Source organism: Oculina patagonica, chromosome 4, assembly GCF_052425735.1.
Source record: "Oculina patagonica isolate OP01 chromosome 4, crgOcupat, whole genome shotgun sequence".
Taxonomy (NCBI): domain Eukaryota; kingdom Metazoa; phylum Cnidaria; class Anthozoa; order Scleractinia; family Oculinidae; genus Oculina; species Oculina patagonica.
The window spans coordinates 1,908,024-1,927,059 of NC_135761.1; the positions used below are offsets into that span (position 1 = coordinate 1,908,024).

The 19,036-nt window shown below is 40.3% G+C and overlaps 1 protein-coding gene and 1 pseudogene across 1 annotated transcript; both read left to right on the plus strand.

Moving 5' to 3' along the window:
* The first annotated feature begins 443 nt into the window (after positions 1-443).
* Positions 444-16,428, plus strand: LOC144649070 (tripartite motif-containing protein 2-like). The gene is made up of 3 exons (XM_078508540.1): positions 444-1,841; positions 12,925-13,260; positions 14,365-16,428. Exons 1-3 carry the CDS (start codon positions 599-601, stop codon positions 14,655-14,657), a joined length of 1,872 nt encoding a protein of 623 aa, XP_078364666.1. The 5' UTR covers positions 444-598; the 3' UTR covers positions 14,658-16,428.
* Positions 5,005-6,261, plus strand: LOC144649097 (uncharacterized protein KIAA1958-like; annotated as a pseudogene).
* Positions 16,429-19,036: the final 2,608 nt, after the last annotated feature.

Consider the following 19,036-nt stretch of genomic DNA (forward strand, 5'->3'; position numbering starts at 1 on the left):
CAAAGCATTTCCTATTTTTGTGGGGGCTCTTAAAGGGTCTGGGAAAAAGTCAGTGTGGACTGACTCTCGCGCGAGCTTTTCTGAAAAGAAGAGGAAAGGTCTTTATTTACCGGATGCAAAAACAAAAAAACAAAAGTCACATTGTTTTGTCTTTGTTTGTGTGTGCATTAATTTTGGGGCAGTAGTATTGTTTCTTATCTTTTATTTAGTTTGTTTTACGTTATCCTATCCGGTACTTTAAAAGATCCCCGGTCTATCGAGTCGAATTAATGAATATAACCCAAACAGACTGAACGATAAAACAAATAAACCAAAAAATCTAAGAACACCAGTGTTGCAATTTACAAGTTGGCCCTCCAATCCCCCCCCCCCCCCCCACCAAGTCATCTTCGGTATCTTGAAGACATTTTTAAACAATTGAAAATCGAGAAGAATCGAGATAAAGCCCGTGTTTGCACATGATATCAGAATATTGAAAGTTTCTCTTGCCCAGGCTTCGCCGGCTGAAAGACGCAATGGACTCTGGGGACGAATCGTGACAACACTTACGCTTTTCCGAGAAATGCCTTGAACAATAGCCTGACGTTCACTATTAAATATGGCTCAGAGTAAGAGCTTTTACGATGATATCAAGAAAGAAATAGAATGCCCAGTGTGTCAGGAGCAGTTTAGCGATGTCAAGGAACCGAAAGTTCTCAGATGTCAACACACTTTCTGCAAATCCTGTCTGGATGGTTGGTTTCGACAGCAGCGTGGACGAGCTTTGAGTTGCCCGACGTGCCGAGAGATAACCGAATGTCCTAACAACGACATCAACAGCCTACCCTCCAACCTTGCATATAAGAAACTGAGAGATATTTTAAAAACCCACAGTGAAAGTGGAAGCCATGATTTCGTTTCAGAAAGGGAAGACTCTTGTAAGCGTCATAAAGAAAAGGTCAAGTTTTACTGCGAACAGTGCGAAATTTGCATATGTTCTGAATGCGTCATATTTGAACATCGAGACAACAATTATCACAAAATCTTGTCTCTTGAAGAAGGAGCGAGGAAGCAGAAAGCGATTATTGAGAAAAAGATGAGACAGGTTGCAGAGAACAGCTCTCGTTTAAGAAGATACACTTCGTCTCTTGAGAAACGAAGAGCAAAGGCAAACAAAAGCATCGAACAAGCGATGAAAGAGCTCAACAGGGTGGCTGAACTAAGCATAAATTCAATCCGCCAACACCAAGCAAGCGTGACCCAATTGTTAACGAGGGAAAAGTCAAACTATGATGATGATTTCTTCAAGCAGTTGTCTAAGCTTACCGAAAAGATACAAGGAATGGATAACCTATCCGCCCTAGGCAGTGATGTTCTTCAACAAAATAATTTAAAAGAAATGTTAAACATATCACAAGTGCTTGATGAAAAGATTGCAGAGAAAGAGACCCCTTTGTTCAATTGTCCAGAGTTTAAATACACTCCAAATGATGCGCTGTCCTTCAATCTCGCTCCAGGAAAGCTGTATATGACCAACACCGAGCCGTCTTTGTCTGTCGCATCAGGTGCAAGACTGACACAGAGTACGATTGGCGAAGTAAGCTGTTTTACAGTATTTACAAAGAATTCAAGGGGCCAGACGATTTACAATGAAATCGACAACGTCAATGTCGAGATCAAATCTAAACAGGAGGGAATTGCAGATATTCGGCCAGTTGTAACGGACTTGAAAGATGGCCGGTACTCCATATCTTACAGACCAAGTGTTACAGGAGAATTCAGCGTGTCCATCAAAGTAAGGGAGGAGCCGATCATGGAAAGTCCATTCAAGTTGACAGTTACCAAGAAAACTGCCATTAACGGTAAGTTTAGACTAAGTGTGGTCACTCATTTCCGTCTCTCAGAGTCAGTCCATTGTACATGTGGAAGCACGAGAGCACTTCGCAAAACAAACACGATACTTTTGTAATCTTGGGGAAGGGTTGTCGATTTAAGCGATCAAAATCTTGATCGCTTATTACAGATCTCAGGAAGTAGGCACAGTTTCCTTGTACGAATGATGTCGTCAAACCACACCGGCCAAAATATGGCTGCCATAAAACATATAGTTCTGAAAACAATGACATGTCATATCAAATTGTTCCCAGGTAAATGTTTCACGAAGCCAGAATGTTTGGTGGCCTTTGCTCATAGATTAAAAATATTGTAAATGGGTAAAGACCGTGTGGACCGATCTCCGGTCTGACTAGGGTTTAAACAAGAAACTTCAAGCAGTTTATAAGCGGGCGGTTAATGTTTGACCACTTCCTACGTTGCCATCTTCAAGAGAATGTTTAGCAGAGGACAGTTATAATAATCACCTGGCAGATACTGATGGTACCACAATAATTCAAAATCAGTTAAATGAAACTAGTACTGTGTCACTGGTTAAGAGATCTTTCTCTATTTCATTGGGTAGCTCCTTTAGCTTTCCACATGATACAGCAATAGAGTTGATCACGATGTAAATATATTTTTGCCTGCGGCTCGGCCTAAAATGAGCTCTGAGAAGAGCCATAGCTATATTTAAGCCCGAAAACATCAGCTTTATTACTATAAAATAATTTCAAAGGGCGTTTACCAGTAGGGAATCAAAAACAATAAGCGATAGCTTTAATAGTGCCGTTTCGAGTCGGTGTTTATTTCTGATTGAAAAGCAGGTTTAAAAGTTTACAAAACTCGGCAGAAAACCGCAAAATTACTCGGAACAATCTTTGCTTCAAACTTCTATCGATAGCAGTGAAATAATCGTCATTTAGAAGTGTTAAAATTAATTGTGCTGTTAACTGAACTAGCATTTTGGATTATGCCTGAACTGAGTGACTTTCGCTCGACGAACACAAACTTACATTCACTTAGCCGCCTGGATACTTTTTTGAGTTACTGTCATTCCTCTTCATTTAGCTGACAAAACTAATAATTTGCTTCTCCATTAAGTCCTTCAGCCATTTTGTCGTTATAAAGCTAAAAAATGTTCTTTTGCGATGGTGGAGCTTCAACGCCAGCCATATTGGAACTTTAACTAATCCCCAGGACTTCTCGTCATCTTCTGGGTGAAGGCCTGGGTATAGAACTGCGAGAAAATGAAAGCTTGCAAGCAAGATTTTATAAACTCGCTAGCGAGAAATTGTAAACTCGCTTTCAAGAAAGTGGAAACTCGCTAGCGAGAAAATGAGTACTCGCTAGTGAGAAAATAAAAATTCGCTAGCGAGAAATGAAAACTCGCTAACGAAAACTGAAGAGCCCTGAATAACTCAACCATAGCATTCTAGAATTCATCAATACATCTTCGTAGCTGACCACCTACGATTTCAAACTCGCCAATACTAAAAGCCGGTTCGACCAGGATTTATAAGTCAAAAGGCTTTAAGCAGTAACGGCTTTCCATACTAGTATTACAGGAAACCGGACATCGTAAGGAAGACATTCAGGGAATTGAAGTCGACCCCCACACAGCATTACACCTTGATAATCCAACCAGGCACATAGCTTGCCCAGTGAACTCTTTTTAGGAATTTCCTTTCTCCTCATCAATGCCTCATATTTTTCAGGAAATGCCTCCAACTGTGCTCGACTAATGATTTCCTCCTCAGCATCTTCAATTTCTTCTGGCAACAGTTTCTGCCCATTCACCCTGTCCTTTGGGATACGCATATTGTAGACGACTCGCCACACCCTGGCTTGTAGCCGTATCCAGCTTGAAAAACGAGTGGGTTCAAACCTCCAATTCTCACACTTCCCTCTCTTCCCTTCTAGATTCGCCAGACTCTGTACACGACAGGAAAGAACACTTGCACATCTTCTACCCCTTCCTTGCGACTTGACGACTTCATTTCTGGCAACGAAGCGGGTCGACTCCTAAGATCCATCTTAGGCCAACTTTGCTTATCCTTTTACAGTAACCACTTTGGTCCATGCCACCAGAGTGAGTTCTCCATTTGTTCATCTAGTGTTGCCCCTCTTGTACATAGATCAACTGGGTTTTCTTCTGTGGCGACATGTTGCCACTGCGATGGCTCGGTCACCATCTTTATCTATACCTTATGCGATTGGCAATGAAGGGACGAAAGTTCCGCCCATGACCCCGAATCCACCACAACACATCTATACTGTCGGAGTAAAATGTTACAGTTTGCATGGGAAGTCCAAGTATCTTCAGTAAAAATCGCAGTGTCATGTCCCTCAATTCCACAGTTTTCTATCACTTAAAATCCCTTTTATGTACGGTCAATAACACAGAAAACACCATCAACGCTGACATTGGGCTCCCGGGCAAACTAAGTGCGACTGACAAGTGCCCTTGCTCCTGCCCACTACTTCCCTTCTGGTTATCCAATCCATGTCCAACCCAAAGGTCCAGGGCGAGCAACTGGGCCTCCTTCCTCCTCACGTACATCGGCTCTACAAAAAATGTAGCTCTGCATTGTCCACACATATTAACAAATCCACAAGTCCACCTTGAGCAGGTTCAGCAAAGTTACATTCCATATGTAACTTTGCCCATCTATCCTTTGTTTCCAGGTCTCTACCTTGTAGTTTCCAGTTACCCTTTTAGGGCAAGTCTTTACTTTAATATCCTTACTAAACTCCCCATCAAGGCTCCCAATTGTCACATCTCATGGCATTGTTTGAAATGTTTCCACTTCATTGTTTAAAACATTACCTGTAACTGTCTGGTGTCTTTCCTTGAGACCAAGAACTTCTGCGACTTCTTCGTTAAGAAAAGTCTCGTTAGAACCATGATCAAAAATATCATTCACCTTACTTTGCGATCATTTGCCTTCAACCATACTGGCACTGTACGAAGGGGAAAAGCCTCGGTTGCTGTCTCCTGCTTGGAGGTCGATGTGTGTGCATGAGTTAGTGCCCCCTCCCTGTGCAAAGCCATGCAACAAGCAACGGTTATTTCGCGTGCAATCGTTAATGTTACATAGTCGAGAAATTCGTGATCACTTGCCAAGCAACGAAAACAAAGCCGTTTTTATTACATAGGTACTGAGATTTACTCATGAAAATCGTAGGGAGTAAAAATCGTACTGATTCAGAGCTTAGCCAATCAGGAGCACGAACGACAAAATTTCATTGTGAAAAAATATCGTTCGTCCAATTAGCAACGCGAACGACGAATTTTCACTGGTGATGAATGAACGTATTGAAGGAAACGTCATCCCACAGCCGTTGCTGACAAGAAAACCCGCGCTTTGAAAAATGGCCGAGGGAAGGTTTGCTTCTGTTTCTTCAGTTAAAGAATTCATTTTAGAACAGGAAAACAAAAACACCGCTCAAAAAACTGAACGAGATGTAAAATTGCTTGAAAGATTTTTGATAACGAAGAACGAAGACAGAAAAATAGAAGATATTTCGGCTGTTAAGCTGAATGAATACATCAGCCAATTCTTCATTGCCGTCCGCACCAAAGACGGAAATAAATACGAGCCGACTTCTCTTCGAAGTTTAGTGGCTAGCTTCGAAAGACACCTGAAGAAAAAGAGCTATTCTGTAAGTATAATCGTATAATCAACGACTTGGTGTTTGAGAAAACCAGGAAAGTTCTACAGTCTAAACAAAAGCAGCTAAAAAGCAAGGAAAAGGAAATATACCGAAAGCGTCGATAGCTTTGACAAGCGAAGAGTTGAAAATATTGTGCGAGAAGGGTTTGCTCGGTATGTGTAGTCCCGAGGCACTTCTAAACACGCTCTGGCTAAACAACACTCTTCACTTCGGACTCCGTGGGTGCCAAGAACATCGTGATATGTGCTGAGGAGTAAGCTACTGAAAACGGCAAGCGGAGTCGAGTACTTGGAGTTCAATGAAAGACAAACAAAAACTAGAACGGGATCAGACTGCAGCGATGTCAGAACCGTACCGCCGAAAATGTTTGCGACCGACGGAAAATAAATTAACTGAAATAAATTGTGATTTATCTTCTTGACTTAACTTTGTTATTGGCATGGCTTCCTTTATTAATAGACATTTGACTTAACTAAAAAATGTTGAATGCTGCAGATCTTTGATTTACTCAGTTGTTGAGCACTTGAATGGCTTTACAGTGTCATTTATTTGTGCAAATAAATTTGTCTCCCACTCAGTAGCACGGAAAAGAAAATCTCAGTACCTATGAAATAAACATATTACAGCATGGAAAATGCTTTGTACGATTTTTATTCACTCGTTGATACGTATCAGAAAACTCACTCGTTCGCTACGCTCACTCGTTCGTTTTCTGACACTACTCAACTCGTGAATAAAACTCGTACGCGCGCATTTTCCATGAAGTAATCTCTATATCCTTTGCGATATTCCAACGCTCCTTCACACCCAGATTCTGAAAGCGTCTGCAGCTCCACACTTCATGGTTTCTTTTACAGTATGCACATGGTGGCTTGCTTCTCAGAAAGGGTGTTTCTGTACCAAAGTTACCATTTTCACCGAAAAAACTCCTGCTTCCACGACCTCTTTCACCATGCTTACCACCATCCACAGCACCTCCAACAGGCTCAGCCTCAATCCCATGTGCCATTTCCACTGCCTCGACTCGGACCCTCACTTCCTCCTTCAACCAATCCCTCAAGGTTAAGACCGACTTGTCTTTCTTATGTTCTCTCAACCAGCGACTGTAACTTTCAACCTGACTGTCTGTCAACTTTTTAACTAACAAACTGTGCAGTGTACCATCACCAAGCTCTCCACCACGCCCTTCTGCCTGCAACTTAACAACTGCTATTCAAACAAGATCAGCAAACCGCTCAGCACTCTTCAAGGGGGGCATCTTTTCGATATGGTCCATGTATGCCTGTAGCTTTCGTCGCTCGCCACCAAATTTCGACTGAAGAATATCTTTAGCTTCAGTATATTCGGGTTCCGTAACCCTTAGACCGACAGTTTCTGTAAGACTCTGTCTCCATCTTGCCATTTTAATAGTTGACGGCTTCCTTCCCTGGTTGACAAGACTCAAAAACATCTCCCAGAAATCTTCGAATTTACTTTTCTTTTAAAGGCTTAAGTCGCTGGCTACCGTTACCTGGGTTTTGAGCACCTGACGCAACCTCGTTCCCAGGGTCTCTCTCTCTCTCTCTCCCAGCCCCCTTCTCTCGCTCTGGGGGGCCGGGAAGGAGAAACCCTGGGAACTACACGACGAGTGGCTGTAAGCAGGCGAATGTACTGACTGAAGAGGTATATTCATCGGGGGAGTTTGCGGCAATACTTCTTTACTTGCATCCACGTGTTTCTTCTCCAAGATTTCCTTTGCCACACGTTCGGCCTTTATGATAGCATTGTTTGTTTTGTTCTCCAAAGCTTCTATTTCTTCCGCGACCGACTTTTTGCTGTCGTTGTCTGTTAAGTGTAAATAAGTCTTTTGTAGCTCGTCCATGACAGCAAGGCATATCCACAAAGTGTGAACTTCGCTTTGAATCAACTCGGGATCTTTGCCACTCGCGCAAAAGTCATACCACATTGTGTCGCGTTTTCGTAACTGCAGTCATTTTGTGGCGCTTGCAGCGACTGGGCCAAAACGAAAGCAAAACAAAACAAACTTCTAGGCGTGTCGCTTTAAGGCGTGTGGTAACGAGGTGATGGGACTATCTTACGGGTCGTCTTCGAAGGTGCAAATTAACCACGGAAAACCAAAGTTGACGGTTAACGGCGATTTATTGCTTCGATTTAAGAATCAACGATCAAGGATAAACGATCGTAAACTGAAAATTAACAATATAACGAAATTCTAATCAATTTAGATGAAACGTTGCGTAACACATGGTCAAAACGCGTGCCCAAAACTACGTACTTTAAACGACAATAATGCGGATAAAATTACAAACAAACTAGAATAAACTACATTTAAAAAGTAAACGAGCAAGATTCTAACATAACAAATACACTATAGATACGTGTGGCTGATTTACAGCCCAAAGTACTTAAGTTGCTATTTTCAATGGTGGGCGTTCACTCCATGATCCACAAAGTGTTTGATCCAATTTACTCATTTTGCGATTATAAATCAATTAAAACTGTACAATAAACGTTCATTCGTGTACTTTCGCCCGATTACTATGTGATTAAAACTAAACAAATTAAAAAGTTACTTACATATCGGTCCCGCTTGTGCCAAAGGTTAAGAATACGTCTAACGAAAGTACTTGTGATAAACTCGAATCTTGCAAAACTATCTTTAAAAGGACGCTAAACGCGGCTTATATATGCGCGTGGGGACGCTAAAAGGTCCGATTACAAAACCAATGAAAACGAAGATAAACATATATAAACACTGTAACTAGGTTCGTAGCTAGGATCAATACGTATAACTATTGTTGTATCGAGATAAAGAATAACGGAGTTAAAAATAATAATTACTTTTGGCTAGTATCCTTAACACATTTTGTTCCTCTTTTCCCGTTTAAGTTCTATAATTCGCTCTTTATTATCGTTAAGCTCTTCTGACTCTCCTGTTAACGGCATAATCGTGCGATGTAAAGCAAAACCCTTAACACGCGCTCTACAACCTCCAAGACCTTCTTGTTGATTCGATTTCCTTACGCCCGTCGAACGACTCCGACGAATAATTGTGCGTCAAAAAATAGACAACCACAAAACCATGAAAGAAAATATAATTATGCGAAGCGATAAGAATAACAAACCTTGACCATAACTTTCCTGAACGTTTACCACCGCAAACAGTCCAAATACTGTACGAAGTTCTACAACCGAGCGCGTAATCCAAAATAGCCTTATAAAAATCCAAATCGAGACGATGCGATGCTAATGGCAAGTACTAAAACCCGAAACAACGAAACCACCGAAACTGCTGAAACAACCGAAACGAGCGAAACGAAACGAACTCACCGAAACAAGCAAAACTTCAAGATTTCTGCCACTTACCGTATTATACACTCCGGTTAGCCTACTATGCACTCCGGTTAGCCTACTACGCACTTCGGTTAGCCTGTTTACGGTTAGCTCTCAATAATGGTAATGGGTTTTGCTTGTTTCGGTGATTTTGTTTCGTTTCGGCCGTTTCGGTTGTTTAGGCGGTTTCGTTTTGCTCGTTTCGTTTCGTGGTTTCGGGTTTTAGCACATGCCGTAGTTGCAACGATGATGAGGCATATTCTTCATAACACAACTTTTTAATATAGTCGAAGCTCTCGTAAGCGGACACCCTCGGAACGCGAAAAAAGTGTCCGTAACTGGAGCTGGCCGCTTACGAGAATGGTTCTCGTAAGCGGCCATTGGGGTTGTAGGGGATAGATGGCCGCTTACGGGAGCTTGTCCAGCTAACAATAACGGACAGACGTGGATGACGACAAAACGAACACTGAAATATGGTACTGTAATTACTGTAAAATCATTGTGACGAACGGTGATGTGAAGTTATTTGATAAAAAAGCAAGATACAGAGGTTGTTAAAAGGTTTTTCTTTGGGGTGTCCTCCTACGGGAGCTTAAAAACAAAGAAAAAGTCTAAGTCAGTCGTGATCTCTGAAAGTGTCCGCGGCCGCTTACGGGAATGTCCGCTAACGAGAATGTAAAAATACAGAGTTTGTATGGTAGTTGAAACGGGGTTTCAAACAAGCCGGCCGTTAGTAGAGCTGTCCGCCTAGGAGAGTGTCCGTTAAGAGAGCTTCGACTGTACATTTAACGTGTCTTATGTACAACATGGCTCCGGAAAACTACAGCCTCGCAAAACCTTCGACCAAATCGCGTGCGCTTCTTGTCTTTGACATCTATCACTCATATAACTGACATAAAACGCAACGTCACGATTATCTAGTCACGCTCTCCTAATAGTAATAATTCCTCGCGAAGCGAGGCCGAAGGCCGAGCGTAGCGGGGTGTATAATTTTGTCCCTCAAAGGGATCAGGCGGGATGAAATCTCGTGTGGAGTTTACGGTCATATATATTTCTATATATATTTGTGAGCTTGGTGTGTGGCGGAAATGACGTCACACGGCCGCCGCGCGCTGGTGGCCTAATGGTAAGCCGTCGAACTTGAAATCAGATCTTCGGACCTGAGGTCGGGGGTTCGAATCCGGCTAGAGTTTTTTGTTTTTCTTTTTTTTTTCTTTTTTTTTGTGGGTTCGAATCCTGAGCCTTTCATTTTTATCGTTTTTCTTTTCGGATTAAAATAACATTGATTTCCACATAATACTCCCTCAACGCCTATTCAGGCTATAAACCTTTCATCGCCATCAGGGGCGCGCGGGCGGAGGCTTCGAATCCTCCTGCCGTTCGTTCTTCTTTTTTTTTATGCCATCAAATAAATGTCCAAAATGCGACTATCCAATAATTTGTCGATGATTTTGAAAATAGCCTGCGCTTCCCAACGCTTTATACCTCTTTACGAACCAGAAAAAGCCACCATCTTTAAAGCGGAGTAGACCCTGGGAAGGAGGGTGTCGCGGCCATGCCCGTTGAAATAAAATTTCTTACAAATATATCTTCCTGCCTACTGTGGAAAATTGAATATGTACAATTCAATTAATGTTCAACTTCAAATAATCCACTCCTTATTTATAACCCCCCCCCCCCTCCCCAACCCAGATCTTCGCGAGGCCCTGCGAGTCACGTATTACTAGTAATAATAATAAATAATATTTTAAGAGAAGGCCTCCAATCACCTAGGGGGTGGTTTTCAGGAGGGTCCTCTGAGAGTTCTCTGAGAGGGTCCTGAAAAGCCATCCCGTTGTATTTCTCCGTTAAGCGTCGTCCGACAGATCAAATCCGAGTTTTGCACCAGTCAGTAATTGGCTTCAAACTAGAGTTCGTAAGTATAGTCTAAGTGCACTTGCAACCTACTTTAAGTGTGAAGGGGTAAAACGTACTTACTTGAACTTTACTTGGTGACCATGGAAACTTTCGTATTTCAAAGAAGCCAAGGTACGCCGCCAAGTATGGTCTACACCACACTTGAGAGTGCACTTGACCAATAGGAAATGGAAGCCAAATGAAAGCGGCGTGCAGCACTGTCACGATTCTGTAGATGATTGACAGTAATATACTTTGTCATCAAGTGTGAGGCCAGATTTTGTAAAATATAACTTTAGATTTTTAAGCGCACCTGAGCCAAGTGCTTACTTGAAATTAACTAAGCTAAGGTAGTGATTCATAGCAAGAAATAGCAAGAAATAGAGCATACATGACTGCACGATTCAGCAGGTTATTCCTCTGGTGCGATGACATGTGTCTCGTGCCTTGACTCGTGACATTCTTGCTGGGCTTGCAATTTTTGTTTCGATTCCCAAAATAAACAAAAAGTGTAATATCTAGAAAACAAGTCGTTGTTTTGCAATGTTCAACACTTTCCGGGTAAATTGTACGGTTTCTACTCGCTCCGAGCCAAACGGCTGAATTACACAAAAATAAGTACTTTACACAAACAGAGCGCAGAGTACAGTCAACTCTCGCCTTGCGGACAACCCGCTATTGCGGACACTCGCTATTACGGACAAAATCCAGATCCCCGGCGAAAGAGGTTTGACTGTAAATGACTCCCGCTATTACGGACTCTCGCTATAACGGACACAAAACGACGCCCCGAGCGTGTCCGCTATAACGAGAGTTGACTGTATTCGTAAATATTTTTAAAATGAATGAATGAATAGCAACAGGTAAACGCTCTCGTGGTTTCATTTGAAATAGCTTGGACAGTAACTTTTTAATATTTTCAGACAGTAATATTTTCAACGTCATTTTCAAGCATGTAAGGCTCGAACAAATCGTTTTAAACATAGTTTTTTCCTTCTGTCAAATTTTTAATATAGTTATAATAGATTTTAATAGTTGTATTTTTAATATAGTTATAATTGATTTTAATAGTTGTATTTTTAATAATTTATCTCTGTAAATTTTTACGCAATTCAGTTTTTAGACTGTCATGTAAGAATATCAATAAACTATCTATCTATCTATCATAGTAACTTTCACGTTTTTCAGCTAAGCAATGAAATGCTTTACCAGACTGTACTAGAACAAGTGATTTCACAGAGTTTAATAGGAATATTCAGGACATGACTTTTGTTTAGACACCTTTTTCTTCCTTATACAAATATAGATTTCTTTTTCGCTATATATTTGTAGATACTAGTTTCCTCTGAAGTGTGTTACGTATTTTTGTAACCTATTTTGGTATATTTTATTCATATTTACATTTTTATAATAATATTAGCTATTATATAGGCTTCTCTTAAATTCGAGAGAAAATAAAGTCTATGTATGTATATATGAATGCATGCATACATGCATACATACATATTACTTGGCTTCACACTAGAAGCTAAGTTAATTTCAACTGAGTAAGCACTTGACTCAAGCGCGTTGAATTGAAAATCCCAAGTCGCACTAACCAAAACTTGGCTTCAAGCTTGATGACAAAGTGTATTACTTGAGGTACAAGCTGCCAATCATCTTCAGCATCGTAACAACGCTACATGCCGCCTTCATTTGGCTTCCATTTCCTATTGGTCAAGTGCACTCTCAAGTGTGGTGTATACCATACTTGGCGGCGTACTTCGGCTTCTTTGAACTACGAAAGTTTCCATGGTCACCAAGAAAAGTTCAAGTAAGAACGTTTTACCCCTTTACACTCAAAGTAGGTTGCAAGTGCACTTAGATTCTTCTTAAGAGCTCTAGTGTGAAGCCAAGTATTATGAACCGGCTGCGCCTGGGTAACGAGTCGGTCAGCTGGTTGGTGGGTCAATCAATCATTGAATCAATGAATCAATAATTGAATCAATGAATCAATAATTGAATCAACGAATCGATAAATTTATGGATCAATCAATTTATCAATTAATCATTCAATCAATCTCATTAGTTGCGAGTATATCAAATGCACATGTCATATGTGCTACGGGCGTGCTACCCGCATTTCTTTAATGTGAGCTATTAAAAAATTAATTTCATTCTTTCTAGGTGTCCAACTGCGAAATCAATGGACTCCCCAACCGAAGGATCCGCAGGGTAATGAAAAGATAGTAAATATTTTTCAGCTGGATCCTTTAAGAGATGAACAGGAGTACCAAGCTGTCCAGGAACGATTTCAGCGAACATGCGATAACCAAATCGTGAAGATAGAGCGAATCCACAATCCAGTTCTTTTCAATAGATATGCGATACGAAAGCAGCAAATGGATAAGGCAAATGGAAGCATTGAACGAGTGCTTTTTCACGCGACTAAAGCCAGTGCTGTTAAACAAATAAATGAAATGGGTTTCAACAGAAGTTATTGTGGTGTACAAGACATGCATGGTAGGAGAATACTGGCTGATATTTTCCTTAGGTTGATATGTTGATGACATGGACTGGGCAACCCCAGTCCATGTGACATCTGATTAATTTCACTTAGATAAGCCATGTCCACACTGTGGTTTTAGTTTCATCCAAATGACTTAGGATTTTAGTCTACATTTTCAAGAAGTATTGCCTAGTCGGATTAAACATTATTTTAATTAAAAATATATGAAAGCTTAGATTTTGTGTCACAATCTTTGCAACAAATGCTGTATGTACGTGTATACGTAGTTTGTTGTATAAAATTTATGTGTTTCATTGCAAATGTCAAAAACATCCATCTTTTACATAAATTGTATGATCTCCTTGCAAGGAATTACCAAGAGCCTACAACAGTGAAACCTCGATATAATGACATAATACATGTTTGCTATGAGAGAGAGGTTTTGGTTTTAATAAATGTTCTTTTTCCTATATTTTACTGTTCGGGCTTCACTGAATTACATAAATTAGGTTACTAAACCCCGATTCGGTTACTCAACACCGATTCTCTTCGGTAACATTTGGCAAACACTCTCTTCGATACCTAGGGCCCAAACTTTGGAATGCTCTCACACCTAGACTAAGAAATTTACCCTCTTTGAAGCAATTTAAATGCGTTATACGTGGTCGGGACCTCACTGCGCTGGCTGCTAATATCAGTGACTGTCGGGGATGCAAACTATGTCAAGAATGACTCGCAGCCAACATTACATGACATAATTTTTACTTTTAACATAATTTTAATTTTTATATTTTAATATAGTTAAAGAAACAGAATTTTAATATATTTCTACTTAGGTTTTTTTAAATGTATATAAATATTTTCTATTTTATATATATATTAATTACGTTTTTAGTTAGGCAGGTTAGGTGTCCACAATTAGTAGAGGGGACTTTTCCCCTCAGCTACTACAGATTTGACACGAGAATAAAGTTGTTATTATTATTATTATTATTATTATTATTATTATTATTATTATTATTATTATTATTATTATTATTATTATTATTATTATTATTCACCTTACACAGTTTCCAGTGACCATTTTATTACTGTTTTGTTTATTACATTTCTTTCAGGGTTAAGGTATGGAAGAGGCGTATACTTCGTTTCGGATGCCTTAAACTCAGCCAGTTGCACCGAGGTACATTCAACACAAGATGCTAATGGATTTCGGTACATGTACCAGGTTAGAGTCCTGGTAGGTGAGTACACAGTGGGAAAATCGAACCTTTTGGTGCCACCTCCAAAGAACCCAAATAATCCAGAGAAACTCTATGACAGCGTGGTGGATCACATTTTGTACCCGACAATCTTTGTTGTGTTCTACGACAATCAGTGTTATCCTGAGTACTTAATCACCTTTTTGTGATAACCATATCAGTACTATTTCAATGTGTTTATTTTAAACGTTAAGTTTACCAACAGTTTGTATACAATATCTTGGAAATTTCTCGTGCGCGCATCGGTCCAAAGTTATGGTCGATAAGAGTATGGACCATGAAAATGACTTAACCTGTAATGCAAAGTTATGCAAATTTCGCCGGGAAAACTTGAGAAATTGTCGAGACTTTTCCAAAACAAACAGAATCTGACGAGTCTAAACCACCGAGGATTTTGTGACATGTCCGGCTGCATCGCAGGCCTAAAGATCGTCGGAGTCGTCTCAAAAAACATGTAATTAACTATGATAATTTGATATTTATATTATACCTCTTAACATAAATGTTTAGCCTGAATAGTAGAAACAATCCGGGCAACTTTTGGATTCCATGTAAGCGCCTCGATCAACTCAAAAGTGAGACTGAGGTCTACATGTAGGTCCGATAACATTTCTTGGGCGAGAGTCTTGCAGCACTTTTACAGTGTTACCTACATAGCGACTATCTTTTGACCTGATCTTTCGGCATCTTTCGAAATCCATCTTTCGAAATGCTCAGTAGTGTTTTCAGTCGTATGCCGTCCCTAGCGCTTAAACCTATTTTGAAATGACTGGGACGCCCCACGATTTGCACGATCAGGACGATTACATGGAAACCATGCTTGAATTTTTAAGGAAACTTGCCTACAACAGTCCTGTAAAGGTGTTTAGCACTTATTTTAAGCACAATTCAACCCTAAATCCATTGTCAAGTGTCACTTATATCCAGGATTGAACGTAGGTATTGTTTAATAAGTACTTCATTTATGTTTGTTATCGACCATTTTCATACTACTTGACGGAATTACGTGTGTTTGGGTGAGCTTTTATCCATGAGGGCGCTTTTTGTTGCTTATTATATGAATAGAGTGCATCTCATTAGCGTTCAATCCTGGACATATCTGTTTAGCGTTATAGTTCTTTCAGTAGTACAAGCTTAGATTACATTGAATGTTAAAGAATTTGTTATTACATAAGCAATTTTTAGGTAGGTGGTTATCACCACATTTAGATCCGGCTAAAGGTATAAAATTGTGGTTCAGAATAGGCAAGGATTGATAACAAGAACCTTAAGTTTTGAGACACGCCTTTGATTAGAAAGATTTTGCGTGTTTCTATTGACCGAAACACATAACGTGTAGGCCTGGGATAGGCATCAGACAGAGTAGAGGGTTAGGCCATTCGACAACTAGCTGCTCATTAAAGCTTTGGCCCATGCACTTGTCGGGTGACCGTGTTAGTTGAATAGTAATTATTTCTGTATCAGTTGACAATTAATATGCTATTGACTATAGCTAGTTCCCAGTTACGATTTCGGTATTTAATAAGTTTTCTGTTAGCATTAATCAGACACAATTTAATACAATGCTTAGATACTAAAAGCTATGGCAAAATGATATTAATAGTATTTTTTTCGTTTCTTAGTTATCGGCAACGGCGAATTGTCAGTGGAAATAACCTAATTCGTATTCGTAGAAACTCGGCCGTGTTCTATTGGAAATGAGAAAATTTTAGTGGTGAACTGTTATCGCCGATAGAACACGGTCGCATTCGTTCATAGAAAACTCGGGCTCGTAATCTAATTGTTTAATAGTGGAGAAGCTCGTCTTAGACGTAAATCGGTGCAAATTAAGGGACAGTAAGATGCAAAAGCATGTTAAGGCGAGAGCCAAACCACCTCATGATTTACGTGTCTAATAAAGATGCACATTTTTTATGTCTATATCTATAGTCGATCATAGATCATAGCAGTCAAACTAGTTAAGCGTTCCTTGTATTAAAGAAGAAGTAAATGCAATCACCCTTATCGGAGCTGTTGGGGAGCAGAACCCCTTTGCACTTTAAATGTTCATAACAATTTTGTGTCATAAAATTATACTTGCTCGAAACTTTGCGTGTGTGTTAAAGTATGCGTGGAAATAATTTACCTTAGCAACCATCCTCGTCCCCAGGGTCACGTGTTCTTTTTAAATGACATAACGTACAACGTGACCAAAAGAAACGGAGGTTCTGTGAATGACAATGCTTAGCAACCGTTTCTGTGTCTTTGTGCACGCTCCGTATCCAGGCACCGCAGTCGCGAAAACTGTTCGGGCCCAAAAAGAGATCCTTAAAACTCCCGAAAAACACTTTTTCGTGTTTCTCAAATTGCACGAAAATTTCGGGCCTCAAAAAATCATGTCATTTTCCCGATGATTTACGGATCGGAGGTTCGTGGGCTCCCGAAAAACTTTCTCGTGATCACTTATTAACCCACCCCCCACCCTCCCGCCCCTCCCCGCCAAGGCATTCTCCGAAGAACGTCTAGCGAAAAAAGACGGCAAAGGCATTTACATGAACAGGACAACAGTAGGGCCGGGGATCTGAGGGAGAAAGACCCTTGAAAGAGTTCGTTGGTTTTATTGACAAATTTAAAAACACGCCAAGCGTGCCAAGAAGGACTCTCACTTCGCGTAATGATCGGAAGAGTAAATTAAGGGACTAGCACTGGACAAGATATTTGAAGTTTTTCCGTCATCTTCGTCGCCTCCTATTTTGTTTTGCCACTGAGAATTGCGCACACCAAATTTTCTTGCCCGGTGGCAAAAGAATATGTTTGTGGTTTGCGCCATAAAAAAATGAAACAACTGACGCTGCTTTATGTTCCAAAACCAGGAATACGTGAACACCCACAGACAAGGCCTTTAGTTCATGGTTAGGATTAGGGTAAGTCATGCCCAGCGAAGGGTTTTCCGGGCTGTTCTGGCGTGTTTCTGGTTTTAGCACGTGCCGCTTTATATACATGCTTCTTGCAAAGCTACAATCCTGGTGACAATTGGTCGTTGCTGAAACACTTCGATAATTTTAACCTTCCCTGCTCTTGTTCAACGTGAACAAGACTTCCGAACTGGTATACGTAATTTAAAGATTTTAAATCTGAGTCATTAGTTTTTGTCATGTACAGTGTTGCATTTCAGTTGTAAACATCACAGTTTTACGCTTTGCGCCTGCCATTCGTAGATCAATGGTGTACCATTTTTACTCGAATAAGCGCCGGCCTTGAATATCAGTAACAAGCGCAGCATTTGAAACAAAAAAGTTAAAGGGACTATGGCACGGGGATTTCGCAGATTATTTTGTCTAAACTGTTTTAAGATAAGTGGTAGGCAACTTAACCCTAAATAAATAGTATCTTTAAACATCTAAAGGAATACATAACCTTAATTTGCGGATATAAATCAAGCTTCGGCTATAAATATCGTTATTTCAAAGACGCGCCGAAACAATTTGAAAACGTTTGCCTGACGTTTTCAAACGTCATTAGTTTTAAATAATAAAGATAAGATGTTCTACATGACACGAGCATGGGATAAAGAAAAATTCTGAGTCCCCGACGGGAATCGAACCCATGGCCTCCCAGAATACCGGTTGGGCGCTCTAACCAACTGAGCTACGAGAGACTCGTTGTGAGTCCCGTCGGGGACTCAGATTTTTCTTTGTCCCATGCTCGTGTCATGTAGAACATCTTATCTTTATTATTTATTACCGAGCTTAAAAATTTACCATCTTTATTATTTACTACAAAACTTGATGAATTCGACATTGCTGATCCTAGCAGTATGCAGGACGCGTGTCACATATCAGCCTAGTAAAATGGCCCAGCTCACAACGAGTCTCTCGTAGCTCAGGTGGTTAGAGCGCCCAACCGGTATTCTGGGAGGCCATGGGTTCGATTCCCGTCGGGGACTCAGAATTTTTCTTTGCCCCATGCTCGTGTCATGTAGAACATCTTATCTTTGTTATTTATTACCGAGCTTAAAAATTTACCATCTTTATTATTTGTCATTAGTTTTGTTACGTAGTTTTGTTGTGAAGGCCCTGAACTTTTTTGGCCACAAACAATTCAAACTTCTCTCTGCCTTTTTCCATTTACCTATGCAAGTAGTCTGTTTTCAGACCCTTTTCAGCGTTTGTTTCTAAATGCCGTTAAATTAAAAGAAAAGACTTTTTGTCGTGTCCAAGTTTTAAATAAGCCCCGCCCTCGAATAAGCACCGCATTTGAGGCGTGAAAAATTAAATAAACGCGGCGGCGCTTATTCGAGTAAATACGGTAGATGTTGTGGTTCAACAAATTAATCTTTTGTTTAAATTTTTTAAACCGGTTTGATGTGGCTGTGCAATTCAACTTGTTAGGCAATATGATATCCCAGGAATAGGGAAAGTAAACTTGGCATGGGGAAGGTGCCAGATCAGAGGGCGTGCCGTAAATAACTGAATGCTCACTGAGTAGCTAGGTTGCGTCTCCCACAAGTTTTCTCTGACTAAGCCTCCATCTTCAACTCAACGGATTC